The sequence below is a fragment of the Citrus clementina genome, unplaced genomic scaffold, assembly GCF_000493195.1.
Source record: "Citrus clementina cultivar Clemenules unplaced genomic scaffold, Citrus_clementina_v1.0 scaffold_2, whole genome shotgun sequence".
NCBI lineage: Eukaryota > Viridiplantae > Streptophyta > Magnoliopsida > Sapindales > Rutaceae > Citrus > Citrus x clementina.
Window position 1 is genome coordinate 13918304 of NW_006262688.1, and position 19472 is coordinate 13937775.

The following is a 19472-nucleotide window of genomic DNA, read 5'->3' on the forward strand; positions in this document are numbered from 1 at the left end:
TTTTTTAAGTTGACAAAACATATTTGGTATTCTTTTTAATACTGATTGTAGTAAACATATTATTATTGTTTATGACATAACTATATAATAAGTGAGATTCACATAAAATTCAACTATATATATTATATTAAAAGTAAATAAAAAAATATCATGACAATTTAGAAATTGAAGAACCCCACATGGGTGTTCTTCACTTCATTTAAAGAAAGCAGAAATAAAAGTGTTTTATTTAATGTTTATTTGACAGAAACACAGCCCAGTCAAACACGTTTTGCATTTTTCTATTCTTGTAAAAACATAAAATGATTGTGGGAAAACGGTAACGAAAGCACCCTTTGATATTTTATAATTTATAAATGAGAGGTGACGATTTTAATGCGCGTGGAGGTTACCCTGTCGAGGTGTTCGCGCGTCGTTTTCAGGTTCTGTGGTAGGCGTTATTCACCGACATTGTGTTGTTAAACACGATGCCCGCGAAAGTGGAGCACACTGCTCACAATACCATCAGCGGGGACTCTCTGTTTTGGGCTTTTCTCCTCATGGGCCGTAAATTGTCCAAATTAGCCCACTATTTACTCTTTTTAAGCCACTAAAGCATGCGGAAAATTAATTTAAAAAATCAGTTGAGAATATTTTTAAGGAAAAAAAAGAGTTAATTAAGAATCCAGATCTAACAGCTTAAGGTAGATTATCCATCAAAATCATGATCTGAGGCACGATTATTAAACTACTTAAAAACAAATAAGATGTTAATTAAACTCAAAGCAAATACAAACAAAACCGATAAAGAAAGAAAAGACTGGAAATGGTTGACAGAAGAGGAGAGAGGGAAGGTTGAAATGTCTTTGTCCATATGACCAAATCAAATCTGAACACTGATCCTTGCTGGCGAATTAAAAATTATAATATTATAATCTGAGGAAAGATTTCCTAATATTTTTAGAAATGATTTAATAGATTTTTGTTGATTTATTTTTCGGGTATGATTTCATTTGACTGCAATCCCTTGCCTTGGTTTTAAAGCTTCAGAATATGGGAAGCTACCTGACAATTCTGAACAACAGCCATTAACGAATAAAAGAAAAAAGATTTCATAACCAACACAACGCCACCAGAAACATAAATCAAGCAGGCAACTTTACTTCAAAGAGTAACAAGAACCACTCTGGTCTCTGCTCTTGGTGGGTTTCATCTCATGATACAGATAAAGAACTTGAAAGAACTTGTTAATGCAACTACATCCTAGTTACCCCACATCAACCTTTCTTTCATGATTGTATCCTTCAATGGAACCAACTGCGAGTGTCACGGATTATGGAAATAGGACATTCAATTTCACATGCACGGTAGGCAACAATGAGTGTTGATGCATCCATAACAAATACTAACCATATACACGGTCAACCAAATCAAAGCTGGCATTTACAACTATACATAAAATGGGGAAATGCTGACAAAATATTGGCCTATATTTGAAACTAACACGATGCTGCACAAGCTCAGGCCACATCACCTCAATCCCAAATATACCACTATGATGTAGAATCTGATTTCTGATCGGCATCAGCTGTGGCCTGGACTTGAGCAGCATACTGTAAGTTCCAAAGGACATCCTCAAATGAGGGACGGGATGATGGCTCAGGACATATGCATTTGTTTGTGATAGATACCACGATAGATAATGACTCTTGGGAGCAAGTGGTTAACACAACTGGATCTACAATTCGTCTTCGACCATCCTGGCTGCCAAAGGATGCCTGTGAATTGTGAATCAATTCTCAGAAATGAATCATCTCAAGCAAAATAAGACATTAGTTATATACATTATCCAAAGAAACAATAAATAGAGTGTAAGCCTTTGCTTTAATATTCCATGATAACACAAAATAACTAAAGGAAAACTTTAGCATACCATTTCATTTAGCAGAAAAGCCTCTCCTTTTCCAGTTACAATAGGCCCAACAAGTGATTCAAGTAGTATAAACCCAAAGTTGTAAACATCATCCTCTAGTTTGGTCTTTTGGCTGCCATAACAATACAATACAGTTAACCACATATCAACAACTATAACCACATTCTCTGCTGAGGTTCTACAAATAAATAAGAATCCATACCTTGCTTTTGGACCTTCTCCTTTTGCCTACAGATGACAAAAGTTAATACAATGTCAGAAAAAAAAAAAAAAAGAAACTATGATATCATTGCTAGGCCAATGGGTTGATATACAGGACTAGGAAGTTTTACCTCCAGCTTTTCATGTTCTTCCATAATGATAGATATCCCATAGTCACTCAGCTTTGCAATCCGATGCTCATCAAGCAGTATATTATTTGTTGTTAATCGATTGCTAAAAGAACCAGAAATTACACTGGAATGCAGAAAATGTACAGCCTTGGCAACACCGATGAGAATTGCCAATCTATCCGACCACTTAAGAACATTCTCAGGACAATTTTCTGCAAAATGTTACCATGTCAGAGGTTGACAACCCTTGATATATAAAGTTACAGTTAGTTAGGGTCATAGACTCCATCATCAATTTATCATGCACAGGCAAATACCTTAAAAGCCTATTCAGTAAGCCTGCTGCTACGAGTCCCTAACCCCAGGATAGAAAAGAAAATTAAAGCATCCATTTCATATATTCAGTTCTGTGGTTTTCGTTTTCTAATTTTTTATCATTACACATTTTTTAAATATATAAAGCTATCTTATCAGAAACTTGAAAGCTGTCTGTTCCATCTTTCCAATGACATCAATTAATACAACTAACTTAAAGCATTATATTTCTAGTTGTCAACTAGTGCATCCTCTCATTATGGTCTTCATATGTATGAATTCTAGGAACCATGTAGAAGACACGTCTGAGGCATCCGAAAGAACACTTAAATCTATGGCTGTCTCTATGGCTTTACATCTATATACTCATCAATCCTCATAGTGCTACACTGACCTGACAGGTGTGCGCGATAGCTCCCATTAGGGATATATTCATATACAAGGAAGACCTTGTTGGTATTGGAATCATCTTGACTGCCACTCTCAATGCAGTGACCCAAAAGGCTTACTAAGTGTGGATGTTGAAGCTTTGAAAGAAAATCCAGCCGAACTTTAAGGTTTTGAATTGAATATTTCTTCAGAAATGTCAGAGATCGGATCGCAACATAGGTCCCATTTTCCAATCTTCCCTTGTAAAGCTGCAAACAAGGAAAAGATGAATTAAAAAGTATGAGGCAATTATCATACACAATGAGTTGACAGAAGTATTGCTGTGTATATTGGTATCAGAAAGGTGGGAGAACATGTGTACTCGACCTGTGTAGTTTCTTTGAAAAGGTGATGAAGGAACCGTGCGATAAAGTGTTGCAGACATAAATGGTGCTCTCTTGCAAGCATATCATAAATTTCTCATAATTGCAATCTCATGATCGAAAACTAGGTTTAATATAAAGAATTACCTTTTTGAACGAATGGTTAATCAATCTAATCTCCCAAGTTGAGATCAAGAAAAGTACGAGTATATCATCTAATTCTCAAACTTTATAATAGCTACTAGAAAGTACCTTTCCCCTAGAGCCTTCACCCATTAATGACAATGAATCAAAGTTATTTGTGGCTTCCTTCAGCTCTTCCAAGCAAAACGTCCTGTATGCTGGAGAACCTTGGGTCCCAAGCTTCACTGCTTGAGAAATTAACCCTAAACAGAGTAAAAGGCAATACAAGCACTGTTTACACACTCATGCATAGCTTCTATTAATAGCTCGTATGAAATTGATGCTGTCAGATCTATGGAGTTGAGACAATTAAAACAATAACAAAATAATCAGACCAATGTACAACTTACTGGCATTTGCAAGGACTTCAGAGGAAACCCCAGTGGGAGCATTATCCTGAACAATCTTTGGTCTCGTACTTTGTTCTTGTCTCCCTTTTGTGCAGCATCTTTTACAGTAAATGATAACCCCAAATGCCGACAGCACTAGTACAAGAACTGCCCCAAATGCAATAGCAGCAATCAGTCCTATTTCTCTTCCTCTGGATGATTTACTTCCATTGGTTTCTTTACAAAAAGCCTCTTTGTGTTGACTTGGGGTGTCATAGGACAAGCAATTGCCACCAAATTTAACAACCCTCTTATCTGAAATACTGTCTAAGCAAGGAGGAAGCTCACCTATTAACTTGTTATTAGAAATATCAACAAAACCAAGTTTGCTGCCACAACCAAGATCTTTCGGAAGTGTCCCACTCAGCATGTTAGATGCTAAATGCAAATAACTGATGTTTGGCAAAGAGAACAAAACAGAGGGGGGTATTCCACTCAGATCATTGAATGATAAATCGAGATGTTGAAGCTGCGCCAATTCACCAAATTGCTGGGGAATCGCACCCGAGAACAGGTTCCTGCTAAGGAGAACCGTAACCAACCCTTTTGGCATAAGAGGAAGTCCAGAATCCAGCTTATTCTCTCTTAAATCCAATACATGCAGGCTGGTTAAGGCACTCATATCAGGTAATTTACCAGAAAGCTCATTGTTAGACATCGCAATATCAGTTAGTGTAGCAATTCTGCAAATTGAGGAAGGAAACTGACCCTTTAGTTGATTACTCTTCAAGCTTAGTACTGTGAGGTTTGATAACGAATCCCACCAATCAGGAACATTATCATCAAAAAAGTTCTCATCCATCGTCAAAGTTTGAAGCCTAACCAACCTCGATATCCCAGATGGAATAGCACCAAACAGAAAATTTGAGCTCATATCCAAAAGTTCAAGTGAAGATAGCCGATGAATTTTATCCGGAAGTGGCCCCCATATCCCCAGTGAAACTAAGCTAAGAACCCTTAAAGTCGTTAACCTTGTCAATGTAGTAACAAAAGAATCAATAGAGAAACTTTCGGACAGAGTTTGGTTGGGAATGGGATATCCATTGTACGCAGTATTCTCCTTAACAGGCTTATCTCCCATGATTTTAAGCCCGGTGACAGAATTGTCCTGACAAGTAATGCTCACATGTGTTGTTGAAGTAAGATTACAAAGGTCTCCTTCATAATTTCCCCAAATATCTAGTGGTGAAGGGAACTCTAAATGCTTTCTTAACTGAAGCAGTACTTGAGTTTGAGAGGCTTGCCGCTCATGGGTACCAGGGAGAAACAAAACCCAAGAACAAAACACCAGCAAAAACTTGTAGAGATATCCCATTGAACAAAATCTTATAGAAACCCTAGAAATTAAGCTTGGACACTAAATTTGAAGAGGAGCAGAAACAGACCCAGAAAAGATATTTATCTAGAATGGTAAAAAATATTAACTCCACAAGTGAATTTACCTCAAAAAAAAAAATAGTTGGATTAATAGATTTGAAGAAGCCCAAGAAGAAGATTCAATAGAGTAAAACCTCAAAATCCTGCCTTTGAATTTGGATGCTAATGCAAAATAATACCAATGAAAAGTTTCAGTCTTTAACTGTGCATTCGTTAAACAAATTAAAGAATGGTCCCATACAGAAGTGACCAAAAGCTGAACTCCAAGCAAATGTTCCCGGTGAGTGCAAGAATCAGCAGGACACACGTTTCGCAAAACAAATGCTCAATGGCGAGCGAATATCTCACACGAAGTAAAAACCAAAAAACGGTAACAAGAAACAACAATGCAAGCAAAGCTCATGATCCAAGGAAAGCCTAGACACAACTTCCTAACACGGTCTGGGAGACCGAGCTAGCATTAGCATTTGTGTTGTTTAACTTGTTATGAAGTTTTGGGGTAAGGGTGATATTATTGTTATGAACTTAACGTGCCTTCGACATTAACAAAAAGATGGGCCACATTATTAATAATGGGGATAGAAGAGAGAAACCGTACAAGAGAAGAAGAAGAAGAAGCCGACAAGGGATATTAAGTGCAGTGGTGGTGGCATTAATGGGCGAGGAGCAGGACAACGACAGGTACTGGATTTTGTATTGTCAATTGTGTAGCAACTACAGCAGGGAAGGAGGGAGGGAAGAAAAGAATGGAAGATTGTTGTCTGTCGCTGCTGCGTTTTTGCTTTTGTTTCTGTTTGTATTCGTGCGTGTGATGTGACAAAGCTGAAATTGTCCAAGGATTCTGCTGCTAATTTCAGTTATGCCATCACATAACATGGGTTCTCCTTTCCCTCTCTATCTTCGAACTTTGAATGGGTTTTGGTATGTTATGACCAAAATAGCCATGGACTTTTCTTTTTCTTTTTTTTCTTTTTTTTTTTGTGTAACTACTAGCTTTACCAATAGGCAAATATTATAAAATCATACAAAGTAATGTAAATAGTTTAGGATGGATAGGAATATTATTATAAAAATTTAATAAAAATAAATTTAAATTAAAATAAGAAATAACAATGTATATAGGTGAAAATTTTATTGAAACTGAAAGTAGAAAATCAAGTATAGGATTAGAAATTTTAAGAATAATAAATTTTTTAAAATTTATTTTATTAGTTTTTAGCTAAGGATTAGAATTCAGTATTGAGCTAAATTTTTGCTGAGCACTGAATTAATGGTTAAAAATTTTTTAATTTTTTTTATTTATCTTATCTAACAACCATCGATTCAGTGCTCAACAAAAACTCAGTTCAGTACTGGATTTTTATCCTTCAAATAAATGCATGTTTTGAACATTTCATTTTGATGAGAGATAGTTATCACCAATAATAATAGTAATAAAAAAAATTTAAAGATAGGTTGGTGTAAAACAGTAATATGAGTAATAATTTGTTGGGTGGACATTTTCGAATTTGAATTCAAAAATTTTGAACTAATCTTGACATGTAGACAAATTCGAACAAAATCTTAATTATTTTTAATTTTCTTCAATCTTAGATAATTTTTTTAATTTGGTGCGTAGCCAGTATTAAAAAAAAAAAGTACATGCACGTTTTTTCTCTTTCAGATCTAGAAATTGTGGCCATATGATATTTCAAGGGGGTACTTTTGTCATTTAAATGACAAAATCCATAACGGTCAAGTCCAATAAAAAAAAGCTCATTAGCTCATTGGAAAATGGATTACTGCTAAAAGCTGAAAGCCCAAATAACGGGACCCATTACCCCGTTTTGACAGCCTGTTCCTGAATGCAAGGCCGGACCACGTTGTTTGCGAACCTTTTTTTGTTTAGGGACGTAGGAATCCCGTGAAATCACCACTCGCACCAATATGTCGTGAAACACAACTTCCTACCAAACCTCCACTACTAATTGTAATTAGACTGATTACTTTAGAAATTGGTGATGGATTATGAGCACGCGCCTTCAAGGGCAAGTGGAGCTGCAAAAGTCTTGGCCTAAAATAATAGCACCATTGTACATTTCTCTGTGTTCTGTTACAAAGCGAAGACAAAGAGGCATGTTTGTTGGATTTTTTTTTTTTTAATTTTTTCCTATTTTCATTTCTTTTTTAATTTGGATTTTGGAATCTTTACTTGGTCAATCCAAATTCATGAAACCAATGCAAATCCTCCATGTAAAAGGAAAAAAGATGAGAGCAGCTCTGGAACCCCCCATTTTGATAAGATATAATTCTCTTTGTCGCCACATCGAATATGAGGTTTTATAGAGGATTTTTGTTTTTTTTTTAGTTTCAACAAGCGAAGAATTGGTCACACAGACACATTGATTCTTACTACATGATTGTGTTTATGATTTGTTCATCATTGGAAGGAGGTAACTTTATCAAAGGTGAAAGTAGAATCAATGACTAATTGAAGACTTTTTAAAATGTCTATTTGAATATGACATATGCTTACTTCTAAATTATGAATAATTCACACATATCCACAGCTTGTGATTATGGGGTTTAGGAACTTTTTGGCATCATTAGTTCATTGATTGTTTTGTTTCACAAATGATTAGTGGTACCCACTTGCATAAATCATTCATTAATCACAGGCATAAACCGGACAAAATCGCATCAGTTGCATTAGATTTCTAGAAAGGAAATTGTGAAGCACCACGGAAATGACTTGGCAAATAATTAGGAGTAAGGAGGGAAAAGGACAATTTGCTCACCTAGATTCTCTCAATCACAACAGTGAAACAGAAAAAAAATATTAATAATCATTTGGATTAGCCTTACCATCTTTCAACTTCCAATACACCCCATTTTGTATTATACTCAACTCGTCCCTTTTTGTTTTGGGTACCAAAAATAACAACTAAGTGACTAACAAACAATTCTAAAAGCAATTGGATTCATAAAGCAATGAGCCATTACAACTTACGAAAGAAATGAGCTACATAATTCACTTGATTTGCCATTTTCTCTTTTGACCCTGCTTTTCGTTCATCTCCTTCTTCTTTCCTTGGGTCAAAACAATCCAACAATTCAAAGGGTCTCAAGCAAGTCAGGATAACAAAATGGAATCACTGCAGTTCCTTTCAAAACTTCAAAATGATTAGAAGCGTGCACTGTTTGCATAGATACTCATTGGCTTCTATGAATAATTCTTCTATTTTAATACAAGGAGAAGAAAGTATATGCAACTTTTCCCAGTGTTTGGAGAAGAAAGTATATGCAACTTTTCCCAGTGTTTCTCACCTATAGTGTACTTTTTGCAAGATTTCTAAAGTATTCAACTAATAAGTTCATTCCAGTTTGAAGAACAGTCCGCTTTTCACAATAAAATCAGTCAGTGAAACTAATTAGACTATGAAACTAGTACCAGTCAAAAGTAAAAACTCCATATCAACTCGAGCCAACCTTGAGTAATCAATTCCAAGTTTGTAAGAAAGTTCAGAGTAGTGATATAAGTTTCAGTGCCAAAACTTTTCAACAATTTGAAGGAAACCCAACAAAGAAACTTGCATCTTATATGGGATACAATGGTTTCAAATCTGGCGCTTTTGACAGCAAACCACTGCAATCTAACTAATCATTCAGAAAAGCAGAAACATAATACATTCTGCAACTAAAACCAGTTTTATATCCAATAGAGCCAAGACAGGAATCAAACAAGAAAACAAAACTTATCGTACCAAAAATCTGGAAATACAACTTCCTATTTGTATAATGTTTATCCTTACTTCGGTCTGTTGTTAACTCTAAGAGTTTTTCTGGACAAATAATTACAAGATTATTCGTCATGGTGAATGACAAAGCAATGTCCTGGGTAACCTAACAAAGTCCATAAATCAGAGAACAAAACAGAAATTACGAAACTGATAATGCAATCAGTTCTGTATCAAATTATGTGGAAGGCAGAAGCCATTCTCATACAAAAACACACAGAGCTGTGAGTATTTTTTACCACATAACTTAAATTTCAAGCACTAATTGACATCGGGTCAAGTTTCTTGACCAAAAGCATACTTCAACGAAAAGAATTAATAACAATTTATTCTTCAAAACAAATGGCATTGTCATTAAAATGTCAAAAACCATTCACAAAATGATAGTATCAAGTCAACAACCATATTATTAGTGAAGGTGTGAGCACTTCCTGTTTCTTCTTTTCCACTTTTCTCCATTAAACAACTAGATTTTGAAATATTTCCTGCACATCAAACTTGTTTGAAAAGACAAAATTTCTATCAGCATAGAAACATAAGGTATGAAAGAATAGAGTTCTGGGCTAAAGATAGGAGCTTTGATTAAAAATTTTCTAGAAACAAAAATAAAAGATAAATTATCTACAAGTGACTGCAAAACAACGGTGGAAACCACATCATAAAACAAAATTGCCGATGCTGCTGGAAGAACGAACAAATTAATGAACAAACAATTGCAAGAAGATAACACTGGTAATGTTCATACTATACATAATCCTTTCCAAAAATATGTTCACTGAGAAGCACAAGCTGAGTTATCAATTTATAAACTCTAACTGTAAAAGCACGATTTATAATAATAATAATAATAGCAATACTACTGTAGAAATAACAAAATGATTGACACAAAACACTGGTAAGGTTCGTAACATTCTGTCAATGCTGAAAAAAAAGTCTATTAATTGTTGACTGAGAATCATAAGCTGTGTAATCAATTTATAAACTCACTCAAAAGTAAATAGAAATTTCACGACACTGTTGTAGAGCTTTCAAGTTAGAGCAACTGGAAAGGTCAATGTCATCTTCCCAAAACACATACTTCAAAAGCTCTGCCAAAGTCGTGTCAATTGTAAATGTCTAAGTCAGTACAAAGGCCAGACATCTCTTCCCAGATTGAAATCAATCTGAGTTGTCAAAATACCAATATGAGTACAGATACAAGTTGCTATGTCGACCAATGCCTAACTATCATGTTATTATCCCAAAGTAGTTGCTTATGTTTGGGAAAGTTCAGCACCCACTCCACCAACCACAGCCTGTACTCCCAGCCCACCCTGGTATGCCGTCATCACTTCAGGTTCATGCATATAAGAAGTGACAAACCTTCTCTCGAAGACTTCTTTGGTCACAAATAGAGCCAAAGATACATTTACATCCTTCTTTAACAAATTTTTTGACATTAACACTTGGAGGACAGACCACCTTGGCAAGACTTTCTTCTCCAAGCTACCAATCAACAAATTAGGGTACCTTGCGATATCTGAAGGCTCCAATCCTATCTTATTCACAAAGAAATCCATCAATTTCCTAATCTTCTTTGCTGAGGCCATCATGAATAGTGGTTGTCTTTTAAATACCATACGAAATTCATCTTCAGACCACCCAAAACTAATCAGAATCTCTTTTTTCCTTTGCCAGGTTGCTTTGCTCGACATTGCCATGGACCTAACAGCCAGAATGAAAGACTTACTAGAGGGTTCAAAGCCCATTTCCTTGATCACATCAACCACATTCTTAAACAACTCAGCACGCAAAACAAGCGATGGCGGTTGCAACATAATTAGTCTAGCAATATGAGGTTCAGGCACGCCATGTGCCCTTAGAGTGTTCATATTTGGCACCACCCGCTTCTGAATATCGGAATTAACAACACGGATTGATTGCTTCAAAGCATACACAAGGTTCCCATTGGCTTGAAAAACCCCTTTAAGGAAATCAAATGTGGGTATAATGTGGTTCTCCAAACTACGGGACAACAACTCAGGATACGGACACAGAATCTTAGCCAAGTCAGGACCTGAAATACCCAGTGATTCTAAGTACTCAATCTTGGGTTTGAGGACCTTCTCTGGATCATGCGAGAGTATACGAGGGTATTTGGAGATTAGAGTAGCGATTTGGGGTTTGGTAAATCCACGAGATGTTAACAGTTGAATCGACGAATTTGGTTTCTCTGTGTCTTGAATCTTAACCAGCTTGGAAACTGAAATTGCTTTTTCTAAAGACAACCCACATGAGTGTGTGAGAAAAGAGACTGTTAGTGAACGCTCGTCACTGGGTTTTGAGACGGAGTTAACAGATGGTATTATTGTCTTCAGATTTCGGGCATAACTGATTTTTAAATCTATGCTTCCCGGTTTTTCTATAAGGGTTTTGCATATCAAACTAAACATCGCTTCTGAAAACAGAAAAAAAAAAAAAAATTTGTTTTGAGTAACAGACACTCACCAGATTTCAGAAGCTGAGTTGAGCCCGATAACGTTTTGAAGTTCCAATAACTTCGATGTTTTGCCCCTTTTATTTTATATTTTTCCCCGCAGAGGAAGAGGGCAGCTTCAAAATTAATTTTTAATTTTTTTTTTTTTTTTACAATCGGAGTTTTTGAATTAAAATGAGGCAATCACTGAGTTACATTCAAATATCACACACTGTTTGTGTGTGTGGGTGTAAGTTTCACGAATTGCAACTTAAGAACTCCCTTAAAATGGATAGGACATTATCCTTCTCATTTCTTTTTAATAATTTTTTTTTAATTCTTTAATACCATTGTTGACTTGTAAAAATACTCTCATATTTTAGTAAAATAGTCAGCCACAAATAAGAAACCCTCTTATTTTAAAAAATTATCGTAGTATCTGTAGCTTGTTAATTAAATCTTAGAGGTGTTTTTGGTGTCTTTTTAATATTCTGTTTGAAAAGACAAAACTATCACAAAACTTTAGAAAATAAAAGTGTCCCTTTTTTGTTTTAATGGACTGAATTGGTTTGCTTAATTGTTGTGATGGTGACTCAGGTAAATGAACTTTGCTTCGTAGGATAGTATTTTTTGTTATGTTAGAATTAAATCTACTGTTTGGATGATTGAAAAATGTCAATGCAGGGGGGGGGAAGGAATTGAACCTAAAAAAAAAATGTAATCTGATAATTACATCAATATTGAGAATGATATAATTGTATTGTGGTGATAACATGAACAGTGCATAGTCCAGAATTGGATGGGGAACTAGTACACACATAGAAGCTCAAACAAACAGCAATTGTGGTTTCTTTTTATATGAAGAAAAATCGCAAGCATGCCTACTTCAACATATGATACTCCATTAATCCAAGTTCATTCTGGGTTTAGAATAGTCAGCTTTTCTTTAGGGGTAGGCAAAATACCCGATCCGATCCGACCCAAAAAATTTTGGGTTCGGATTGGATCGGATGGTGAATAAAACCCGATCAGATTAAATCTTTGAAACCCGATCGGATTGCAATCGGGTCGGGTCAAAACCGATTCGATCCGAAAACCCGATCGGGTTGCTTAAAAAAAAAAACCTAAATGGCTATGACGACAGGATCTCCATGTTCAACACCAACACTCTCCGTGTTCCAAGCAAACACCACAACTCCACTTTAGAAAAAAGAAGATAAAAGTAAATCACAAAAATGAAGTTTGATTTCTTAAAGTAGATATGTAATATCTCCCAATCAATCATGAAATATCTATCTATGGTCTTAGTAATAGTTTAAGAAGGATTAAGGTACTGAGATTCAAACCAATCTGCATCGACCAAATCTTTAGCTATACCTTTATTCTTAATTATATTACCTGATTTGATTTTTAAGAGGTAACACTTAGGAGTTATGAAGTGAGCCCTATCTACAAAATGCTCCAACTTTAATTTCCCCAATTCTGTGGAAGAGATTCGATCTTCTGGAAGAGGACTTCCTAGAACAACGGAGTCTGTATCAGTGTAGTAACAGTCAGATCTAGAAATATATGGATACATATGTATTCGAGCACAAGCTGTAATAGCTGCGAACAAACAAACAGCCGACAACATAGGAGGATCCCACTCTGAAGTCCATAGGAGTTTGTTCAATCTCTTCTTTCTCTTCTTTCTCACAACTCACACAAACAACTACAACTCTACAAGCAACAACAGCAAGTCAGCACAATACTGACAGCAGCGAGCCAGCGGCAGCACACCACTCGACCAGATCTGCTGCACTGACGACAGGATCTGCTTGCTGCATCGACGATTGCTTCACTTCACTTTTATCAGATCTGCTTTTTCGATAGCCACCAACGAAACCCATGAAGCCATCGATGAAACCCATTGCCATTTGATCCATCGGCTGCTGCTTGACCCGTACGAAGCGATCCATGGTTGTTCTTCCAAGTTCCAACAAGACCGAGACTGAGATTCACGACACCAAGTCCTCCAAGCTCAACTTTTTCAATTCTTTTTCAGTTTATAATTTATATATGTATTTTTTTATGACAGTTACCGGAAGAAAGTGGAAATGGACTAAAATGAACTAATTGCATAAAAGTGATCTTGTAATTATTAAATAATTATTAAACAACCCCAAAATTAACAAAAATGATCTTTTTTGTCCTTAACCCGAATTGACCCGAAATTGATCCAAATTGTAGATCCGATCCAATCCGACCCGAATACAATCCGATCCGACCCGATCCGATCTAAAATTCGGGTTGAGTTCGGATGAGTTTCTCTCCAACCCGATCTACCCGAAATCCGATCGGGTTGACCCGAACCCGATCCGAACCCGATTTTGCCCACCCCTACTTTTCTTAATAAAACTAGTCAAAACAAAATCTCTCACGTCAACTTGAGCCAACCTTAAAGAGTAATCAATTTTCCAAGTTTGCAAGAAAGTTCAGAAAAGAAACTTGCATCTCTGATATGGGGTATAATGAGTTCAAAATGTTACGCTCTTAGTAACAAAAGCATTGCAATCTAGCTTAGGATTGAGGAAAGGGAGAAAAGCTTATACTTGCTGTAACCAATCTATGATGTTACTGATCCTACCATCAGCATCTTGTCGCTGGTAAGATTTTCTCCAGAAAGTAATTACAAGATCATCTGGCTTGCCGACAGACAAGCGACTGCACCTCTAGGGTTACCTAACAAGTTCATTGATAAGTCCCACTCAAAGAATCGTTAACAATAGCCAAGGATAGCAAATATTCTCTTAGGGTGAGAACAAACCACACTGCAAATTGAATTGAAAATACTCGATATATTTTCTTTTAAAGATTCCAAAGAGCATAAATACAAATCATTCCACTACCCAACTTCAGCAACCATAGCCGAAACTAAAGGTCCATATCACTATCATAAAGTGAAAAAAAAAAAAAACAACATATACCATGAACGTTCCTGCACATGGTTATTAATTTATTCCTAATTGCTTGGACATAATGGAACAAACTTGGCTAAGTGGCCTTGCATGCTTGCATGCGCGACTTCGGGCATGATATTGCCCTTGCATGCAAACGTAACTTCATGCATGATATTTCGGGTTCCTCTTGATGGCACGTTGTGAACGTCGTGGCACATGCAAAGTCGTATCATTCCCAAATCAAACCACAAAACAAAACCAATGAAACATAATGCATTGAATTCTGAAACTAATAATGCACTATACAGAAGCCATTCTCGTACAACGCCATACAAAAAGCTGCAAGTAATTTTCACCGCATAACTCAAACTTTTCAATCACTAATTGAAATCTGGGTCAACTTTGTGGACCAAAAACATATTTTAACTAAAAGAATTTATAACAATGTATTCTGTAAAACCAACAGCATTGTGATTAAAATATCAAAACCTATTCACAAAATGAATGCAATCGAAAGGTCCAAAACAATGCAGATCAAGTGACTGCAAAACAACTCTGGAGACACCATTCTGCAGGACAGAAAAATTTATGAATAGTGTAGAAAGAACAAATTAATGAACAATAAATTGACGCATAACACTGATAAATTTCAAAATATGACTGAGAAGTGTAAGTGCAGTTATCAATTTATCAACACAAGCAAAACTAATGAGAAAGAGTCAGAATTTCTTGGAATTGTTATAAAGCTTTAAAGTTACCATCATCTTCACAAAACACAAACCTTCAAATGATCTGTCCAAGTTATGTCAACTGTAAATGTCTGATTCAGTTTGTGAACCAAAATCACATTTCAAACTGTGTTGATAGTGGTGGTGGTAATGGTAGTTGTTGGGTAGTCAACTATGTTGATACCGCGTCCACTTTGAGAACCAAAACACATTTTTAGAGCCAAGTTTAATGACAACTAGATATTAAATATCTCCTGCACATCTTTTTCATTAATTAGAGCCAAGATTAATGACAACTAGATATTAAATATCTCCTGCACATCTTTTTCATTAAAACTTGTTTACAATATTATTCACAGAAAAGCAACAAAGAGATATAAGAAGGATGCAGACCTGGGTTAAAGATAGGTGAATATGTAAAGAATTTGAGAAACAAGAAGAGAAGGGTAAGATACTAAATTTGCATACAAAACTCAACCAAAGTCTTTCTGCAATCGACAATAAAGCTGCTGTGAAAACACAATTATCCAACACAGAAAAAATTATCAATACTGTTGGAAAAGTTAAACTGATGAACAAATAATTGAAACACATGTAAGCTTCTTAAAATACAGTTAATGTTTAAAACAAAATTATTGTTGACTGAGAGACATAAGCTGGGTTATCATTATTTCAATTAACTCAAAATTAATCAGAAAATCAATTGGAAATATCTTGACAACGTTATAGGACTTCTTTTAAGTCAAAACGACTAGAAAGGTTCAAGTCAGCCTCTCAAATAACAGACCTCCAAAGGATCTGCCCAAGTCATGTCAGCAGTAAAGTCTGTCCGTACAACAGCCAGACATCCCTTCTTAGACTGAAATCAATCTGATGCAGGGAGTTGTCGAAATGGAAATACAAGCACATAAGCTAGTTGTTATGCCAACAAGTGCCTAAATGTCATATTCTCATCTCCATGTAGTTCCTCATGTTCTGGAAAGTTCAGGGTCCCCTTCATCTGAATAGTTCTTACAATCTGCAACTACAGCCTGAACTCTCAGCCCATCCCGGTATGCCATCATCACCTCAGAGTCATCCATATAAGATGTGACAAACCTTCTCTCAAAGACTGGTTTTGTCACAATTAGAGCCTGAATAAAATCTATGTCCTTCTTTAACAAATTTTTTGACATTAAAACTTGGAGAACAGACCACCTTGGCAAGACTCTCTTCTTCAAGCTAATCAACAACAAATTAGGGCATCTAACAATATCCAAAGGCTTCAATCCTATCTCATTCACAAAGAAATCCATCAACTCCCTAATCTTCTTAGTCGAGCTAAGCATGAGCATTGGTTGTCGTTTAAACGCCAAATAAAACTCATCTTCAGACCAACTAAAGCTCATCAGCACATCCTTTTTCTTTTCCCAGTTTGCTTTGCTCAACACTGACATCGACCTAACAGCCAGAATGAACATAAAATTCGTTGGTTCAATACCAATTTTCTTTATCACGTCCATCATAGTTTTAAACAAATCACGTCTCTTAATAAGCGATGACGGATTGATCATAATTAGTTTGGCAATAAGATGTTCAGGCACACCATGTACCCTTAAAGTGTTTACATTCGGTGCCAACCGCTTCTCAATATTGCAGTTAATAATACGGCTGGATTGCTTCACAGCACGGACAAGGTTCACATTGGTCTGAACAAGCCCTTTAAGGAACTCAAATATGGGTATAATATTGCTCTTCAAACTAACCACCAAGAGCTGCTTATTTGAACAAAGAAACTTAGGCAAGTCAGCACCTGAAATACCCACTGATTCAAAGTAGTCAATCTTAGGTCTAAGGCTCTTCTCAGGATCAGCAAGAAGTAAAGTAGGGTTCTTGGAGATTAAAGTAGCAATTTGGGATTTTTCGAACCCACGAGAAGTTAATAATTGAAGAACTGAGTTTGGTTTCACTGTGTTGTGAATGTTAATCACCTTAGCGACGGAAATAGCTTTTTCTAAAGACAACCCACATGAATTTGTGAGGAAAGAGACTGTTAAAGATTGTTGGTTTGTGGGTTTTGAGATAGAGCTCAGAGAGGACTGTGTCTGGATATAACGCACATAATTGATACTTAAATCTACGCTTCTCTGTTTATCTACAAGGGTTTTGCATATCAATCGAAACATTCGCTTCTGAAAAACAAAAAATAAATTATTGTTTTGGGCAACTGAGACTCACCAGCTTGTTTGACCCTTGAGAAGACGAGTTGAGTCCCAGTTTAACGTCAATTGCTGCTCTCACGGCACAAGCTCTGCCAGTGCTTTCTTGTTCGTGTTTTTTGCCGGGCAAAAGCAAAAACTGATTTAATTAATTGTGTTTGGTAGATGAATTGGTGTAATTAAATTAGGGTTAGTAAAAGAGTCTGAGCTTGGCCCACGCCTGCAGGATTTAGACTCGGCCCGTATTGTGAGGCCCTGGTAAGGGTTTAAATTTCTTAAGTCCGCTGTAACTAGGACCAGCTTATGAAGAAAGCCTGTGCCAAATTTAAAATTAAATGCACTAATAAAAATGGAAAACAAAATGCAAATCGCAAAGGCGAAAACAAATTTAATAAACCCCAAAATTAAACAACTTTTTACTCGAGAATAATTGAATGATGAGGAAGAAAATAACCTGCAAATATTAGATTAGTTTATTTTCAATATTAGCATTTGTGGTTTATCATAAAATTGTGTTGTTAGTATTTGTGTGGATTATCAATGTACTGTGTATTGGATAATCCTATTTAATTTATTTAATTTTATTACTTTTAGCTTTGTTAAAAAATTACTTAGAAAATTTGTTGAAGCCCAAACCCCGCCCATGCTTAGCCTGTCTAAGTTTGGAGGGACTTACAAAGGGCCTAGGGCTGCTGTCAATGATATGGGCTTGAGCTTAGACTTGAAAAAGCTCACAATTTCTCAGCCCTTTTAATTATAAGAATTCATCTACCATTAAATTGTACAAGATCGATGGTAGGGATGGCAAAAATTCCCACGGGGACAAGGTCTCTTGGGGATTTTTCTTATTTAGGGAGGGTACGAGAATGATTTTATACCCAATTTTTTATTTGGGTAAGGGATTGAGACGATATTTTACCTAATTACTTATTCGGAGAAGGGACGGGGATGAGGTGGAATCCCCATCCCCTCCCCATTTCCTTATTTCATTTTTTAATTTTTAATTTCTTTTTCTAGAATTATTAGTGAATAAATAATAAATTTTAAATTGTAAAATATTAAATATTAGTGTAAATAATAAATATCAAATTATTTATACAAAAAATATAAATATTAGTTAATATAAAATGTTTAATATAATTTACACTTAATTACAACCAAAAGTATACAATCTCACAAGCCCATAACTCACAAATCACACTCTAAATCACTCTCTCACAGTCTTGCTCATCCTTTCCGAATTATTCGTGCAATAGCAAGCACCTAACTTGTCTTCATTTCATCATAACCTTGTAGCACATCGCGTTGCCAATGGCCAAGTAGCCTAGCTCATATCAACGTCAACTAGCAGTCACACATGCGGTTTTGTTGCACCATAGTCGGTGATCAGTAAGTATCATTATTCATGGACAACAATCACGTCAATAATATATAAAAATCACATTATTTAAATTTTATTTTGAAAATCATTATTTGAATAGTATATATAACAAAAGTTTGAAGGAGTAGAATGAAATAAGGTCCATTGATGATTATTCTCATTTTATTTTATATATTTTTAGGTTAATATGATTAAATTAAGTTCAAAAACTAAAAAGATATCACTTATTCGGGGATCGGGGACTCTCGAGGATCCCCTGTTATTATTCGGGGAGGGGACGGGGATCCCCTCAAGTAGTTTTGATGGGGATGGGGACATATACATAACATCGGGGATGTGTACTGGGATATTGGTCCCCTCCCCTCCCCTCCCTATTGTCATCCCTAATCAATGGTTCAAAATTTGTATTAAAATTTTATGTAAAAATTTTAAATTCAAATAATCTTTCCCTGAAATCTATCACCTAATGTATTAAAATATTTTTTTTTTGTATTTTAATGGCATTCTTATTTTATTAAAATGAGAATGTTTTGTTTATATAGTCATTTTTAGGCGCGGGTACTCACATTTTTTAAAATACAAATTTAAAGTTTTCCATTAATGTATGTAGGTGCCATACTTCCAAAGTACCAAACTATGCCGCGAGTCCATAAGAAAGGAAACTATTTCGGGGGATAACATCCAACTCATTCTGAAGGAATAAGACCCAAGGTAAAATTTCAAGTATCTTATGAA

At 35.7% G+C, this 19472-nt stretch overlaps 2 protein-coding genes across 2 annotated transcripts; both read right to left on the minus strand.

The window, feature by feature from the left end:
• Positions 1-1179: 1179 nt before the first annotated feature.
• Positions 1180-5315, minus strand: LOC18052976 (probable inactive leucine-rich repeat receptor-like protein kinase At3g03770). The gene is made up of 7 exons (XM_006447050.2): positions 3845-5315; positions 3564-3697; positions 2954-3197; positions 2245-2456; positions 2115-2140; positions 1913-2024; positions 1180-1757 (listed from the first exon to the last, which is right to left on the minus strand). Exons 1-7 carry the CDS (start codon positions 5196-5198, stop codon positions 1533-1535), a joined length of 2307 nt encoding a protein of 768 aa, XP_006447113.1. The 5' UTR covers positions 5199-5315; the 3' UTR covers positions 1180-1532.
• A 4689-nt stretch (positions 5316-10004) lies between these two features.
• On the minus strand, positions 10005-17496 carry LOC18052978. Its single transcript, XM_006447051.2, has 6 exons — positions 16130-17496; positions 15946-16017; positions 14920-14999; positions 13113-13210; positions 12890-13024; positions 10005-11518 (listed from the first exon to the last, which is right to left on the minus strand). The coding sequence occupies exons 1-6, from the start codon at positions 17321-17323 to the stop codon at positions 10290-10292; spliced, it is 2808 nt and encodes a 935-aa protein (XP_006447114.2). The 5' UTR covers positions 17324-17496; the 3' UTR covers positions 10005-10289.
• Between the last annotated feature and the right edge of the window lie 1976 nt (positions 17497-19472).

What these genes read in the sequence shown, in the direction of transcription:
- LOC18052978 (XM_006447051.2), bottom strand. Translation starts at nt 17,323, where the DNA reads ATGTTTCGATTGATATGCAAAACCCTTGTAGATAAACAGAGAAGCGTA. An exon ending in CTTGGGCAGATCCTTTGGAG is followed by an intron (nt 15,000 to 15,945) that starts GTCTGTTATTTG and finishes TCTGTCCTGCAG; the next exon opens with AATGGTGTCTCCAGAGTTGT. An exon ending in ATCCTCCTATGTTGTCGGCT is followed by an intron (nt 13,025 to 13,112) that starts GTTTGTTTGTTC and finishes ACACTGATACAG; the next exon opens with ACTCCGTTGTTCTAGGAAGT.
- LOC18052976 (XM_006447050.2), bottom strand. Translation starts at nt 5,198, where the DNA reads ATGGGATATCTCTACAAGTTTTTGCTGGTGTTTTGTTCTTGGGTTTTG. An exon ending in TGAAGTCCTTGCAAATGCCA is followed by an intron (nt 3,698 to 3,844) that starts GTAAGTTGTACA and finishes TACTCTGTTTAG; the next exon opens with GGTTAATTTCTCAAGCAGTG. An exon ending in GTGAAGGCTCTAGGGGAAAG is followed by an intron (nt 3,198 to 3,563) that starts GTACTTTCTAGT and finishes CCTTGTTTGCAG; the next exon opens with CTTTACAAGGGAAGATTGGA.